The sequence below is a fragment of the Phasianus colchicus genome, chromosome 29 (assembly GCF_987193195.1).
Source record: "Phasianus colchicus chromosome 29, bPhaCol1.hap1.1, whole genome shotgun sequence".
NCBI lineage: Eukaryota > Metazoa > Chordata > Aves > Galliformes > Phasianidae > Phasianus > Phasianus colchicus.
Window position 1 is genome coordinate 2662980 of NC_143464.1, and position 3495 is coordinate 2666474.

The 3495-nt window shown below is 49.3% G+C and overlaps 1 protein-coding gene across 1 annotated transcript; it reads right to left on the reverse strand.

Annotated features, from left to right (window-relative positions):
- Positions 1–1732: 1732 nt before the first annotated feature.
- Positions 1733–2659, reverse strand: LOC149914602 (olfactory receptor 14J1-like). Its single transcript, XM_090126450.1, has one exon. The coding sequence runs from the start codon at positions 2657–2659 to the stop codon at positions 1733–1735; it is 927 nt and encodes a 308-aa protein (XP_089982576.1).
- Between the last annotated feature and the right edge of the window lie 836 nt (positions 2660–3495).

Sequence of the window (3495 nt, forward strand, 5' to 3'; positions counted from 1 at the left end):
ACTGGAACCGGCTGCCCAGAGAATTTCCTTCCCTGCAATCAAAATCAAAACCAAAAGATGTAACCAAAAGATGTGTAGACACACTCCTGGAAATTCAAGTCAAATCTACAGCCCTATGTCCAGATGGAGGCCTGTGATGAATGTTGTCCTTGGGACAGGTGATCTGCAACATCTTTATGAATGGCACAGACAGTGGGATCAAGTATTCCCTTAGCAAGTTTGGTGATCACACCAAGCTGAAGGGTGCAATTGACACAGCAGAAGGAAGGGACACCATTCAGAGAGACCTGGTTGGATTTGAGAAGGTGGCCCAGATGAACCTAATAAGATTCAACAAGGTCAAGCACAATGCACTGCACTTGGGTCAGGGCAATCTCAGATATTTCTACAGAGTGGGAGAAGATCTCGTAGAGAGCAGCCCTGCAGAGAAGGTCTTGGGAATCCTGATGAGTGAAAAGCTGGACATGAGTCAGCAATGTGCAGCCCAGAAGGTCAACTGTGTTCTGGGCTGCATCAGATAGGAGTGCCCAGCAGTGGAGGGAGGGAATTGTCCCCCTCTACTCTGCCCTTGTAATGCCCCAGCTGGAGTAGTGCATCCAGCTCTGAGGTCCCCAGCACAAGAAGGATGTGGAACTGTTGGAGTGAGTCCAGGGCAGCACCATCAGAGAGCTGGAGCACCTCTCATATGAAGAAAGGTTGAGGTCAGTCTGGAGAGAGCTCTAGAGAAGCCTCACTGCAGCTTTTAAATAATTAAAGAGAGCTTATAAACAAGAGAGAGACCGACTTTTTGCTTAGGAAGAACGTGATACAAAATGGGGCAACATTTTAAACCAAGAGACAAGACATTTGGATTATACAATAGCAGGAACGTAGTTACTCAGGGAGTGGGAAGGCACTGGTACAGAGAAAGAGGGCAATCTGGAGGTCCTCAAGGCCAGGCTGGATTCAGCCCTGGGCAACCTGATTTGGTGGGAGGCAACCCTTCTCTTGATGGGTACTTAGGAAGGAATTGTTAAGGCCCCTTTCCACCCAAGACATTCTATGGTTTTATAATACCAGAATAAATGCCACCAAGAAAGGAGCTCTTGGTTCAGCACTCAATCACTTCCAGATCACCTAGGACTCTCAGCCTGTGTCCTTCAGTCTGTGGAGAACTCCAGCAAATAATAATAAAAAAAGAGCAACTCTGCAACCACAGGACTGCCACTGTGAGATGCAACAGGGCTGCTGTGAAATGACATGAGACCCAAGGGCTACCAGGAGCGTAGAGGTACAGCATGGGTACAGGAGTGTAGGAAAGCATGGGAGTGGAAAGAGCAGCACTCAAAAGACCACCTCCTGCCCTGCCCATCGCCATGGCCCCAGCAAAGAAGCAGCCCCGGCTCAATGGGCACAGATAGCGGGAGACAACCAGGCAGTGAGGAGCATCGCCCAGGGACACCAGGGCTGCTGCTCCATTTGGCAGCTGGGCTTCTGGTCCCTGAAATCCTCCTGCATAACAACTTTGTTCCACCAGGTCCAGAGCAGAAGGAGAGAAATGGCTGCTGGAAGAAATGAACTTCTTCTGGCTCAGTTATAGTGTTTATCTACAGAGGAACCCTACTTCTGTAGGTACATGAGATGATTGGGTCAAAATAAGCAGCTAACAAGTAGGAGGCTTAAATTCAAAATGCAAGTTTTAAGAAATAGCAACAAAGAAAAATAACAAAATATTGTTCTAATAGTTTCTGAGCTACTGTGGGATTCTTCTAAGAGTCCGCAAAGCGTCCTTGAGCTCCTGGTTCCTCATGCTGTAGATGAAGGGATTCACAGTGGGAGGTATCACTGAGTACAGAAATGAAACCATCAGGTCAAGGGATTGGGAGGAAATAGAAGAGGGCTTTAGGTAGGCAAAAATCACAGTGCTTACAAACAAGGTGACAACAGCCAGGTGAGGGAGGCACATGGAGAAGGCTTTGTGCCGTCCCTGCTCAGAGGGCATCCTCAGCACAGCCCTGAAGATCTGTGCATATGACACAACAATGAAAACAAAACATCCAAGGACTACAGAAAAACTAAGAGCAAGAATCCCAGTTTCCCTGAGGATGTCTGATTCTGAGCAGGAGATCCTGAGAATCTGGGGGATTTCACAGAAGAACTGATCCACAGCATTGCCTTGGCAGAGAGGCAGGGAAAATGTATTGGCAGTGTGCAGCAGGGAATAGAGAACCCCACTGCCCCAGGCAGCTGCTGCCATGGTGGCACAAGCTCTGCCATCCATCAAGGTCCCGTAGTGCAGGGGCTTGCAGATGGCAACGTAGCGGTCATAGGACATGATGGTGAGAATGCAATACTCTGCGGAAAACAAAAACAACAATAAAAAGACCTGCACGGCACATCCTGCGTAGGAGATGTGCCTGGTGCCCCAGAGGGCATTTGCCATAGCTTTGGGCAGAGTGGTGGAGATGCAGCCCAGGTCGAGGAGGGCGAGGTTGAGGAGGAAGAAGTACATGGGGGTGTGCAGGCGGTGGTGGCAGGCTACGGCTGTGCTGATGAGGCCGTTGCCCAGGAGGGCAGCCAGGTAGATGCCCAGCAAGAGCCAGAAGTGCAGGAGCTGCAGCTGCCGCGTGTCTGCCAACGCCAGCAGGAGGAACTCGCTGATGGAGCTGCTGTTGGGCATCTGCAGTTCCTGGGCAGGGAGTCCTGTTCACAGAGCAGAAAATAATTACGAGTCAAGATCATTCACAGACACTCCTCTGCTACACTATAGAAGTATTTTCTTTCTCTATGGAAAATGTTCATTTAACTCTTTAACTTGAATTTATTTTCATGAGCTTCACCATCCCTGAAGACGGAGAAGCTTAAGGAGCTCTAATTTTCCTCTCATTTACTAATCATATCCCAGCCTCCTGGATATTTTCCTTCTATGAGCAATTTCCATGTCTCATATCTTTATCCTGTCTGCTCTCGGAGTGCCCATCCCTACCTCTGTGCCCTTAAACTTCTGTTAGAGAAAGCTGCCTGTCTGCAGGATAAGTGCTTAACGTGTCTGCAGGATAAGTGCATTATTCATCTCTGTGGAAAACAATGACAATTTCAGCTGGTGCTGTCCTTTGAAAGATGAGAGTTTGAAAGTACTTTAGGAGATTGTTCGCATAACAGCAGACTGAGAAACGTGCAGTTCAGGATTCTCAGAGATGTGTTCATATTTCACAGTTCCTTTTAGATTTCTGCCTACGACTTTTTCCTCGTCCCTAAGAACAAGAAATGAAAAATCCCTGCCTTCACACTCCTCTTGCAAAGTGCCTTTGGAAACAGCCTACAGTGCAGTGTAGCTGTGATCCCCCTGCCCAGGCAGCAGCTGTGGCAGCAGAAGGCCCCTGCCCTGCCCTGCCCTGCCGGGGGTCTCCTTCCCCCCACACATCTCCCCACAGCGCCGTGGGCAGCTCCCTGGGCAGGCTGAGTGCTGAGTGCTGAGTGCTGAGTGCTGAGCGCTGAGCGCTGAGTGCTGAGCGC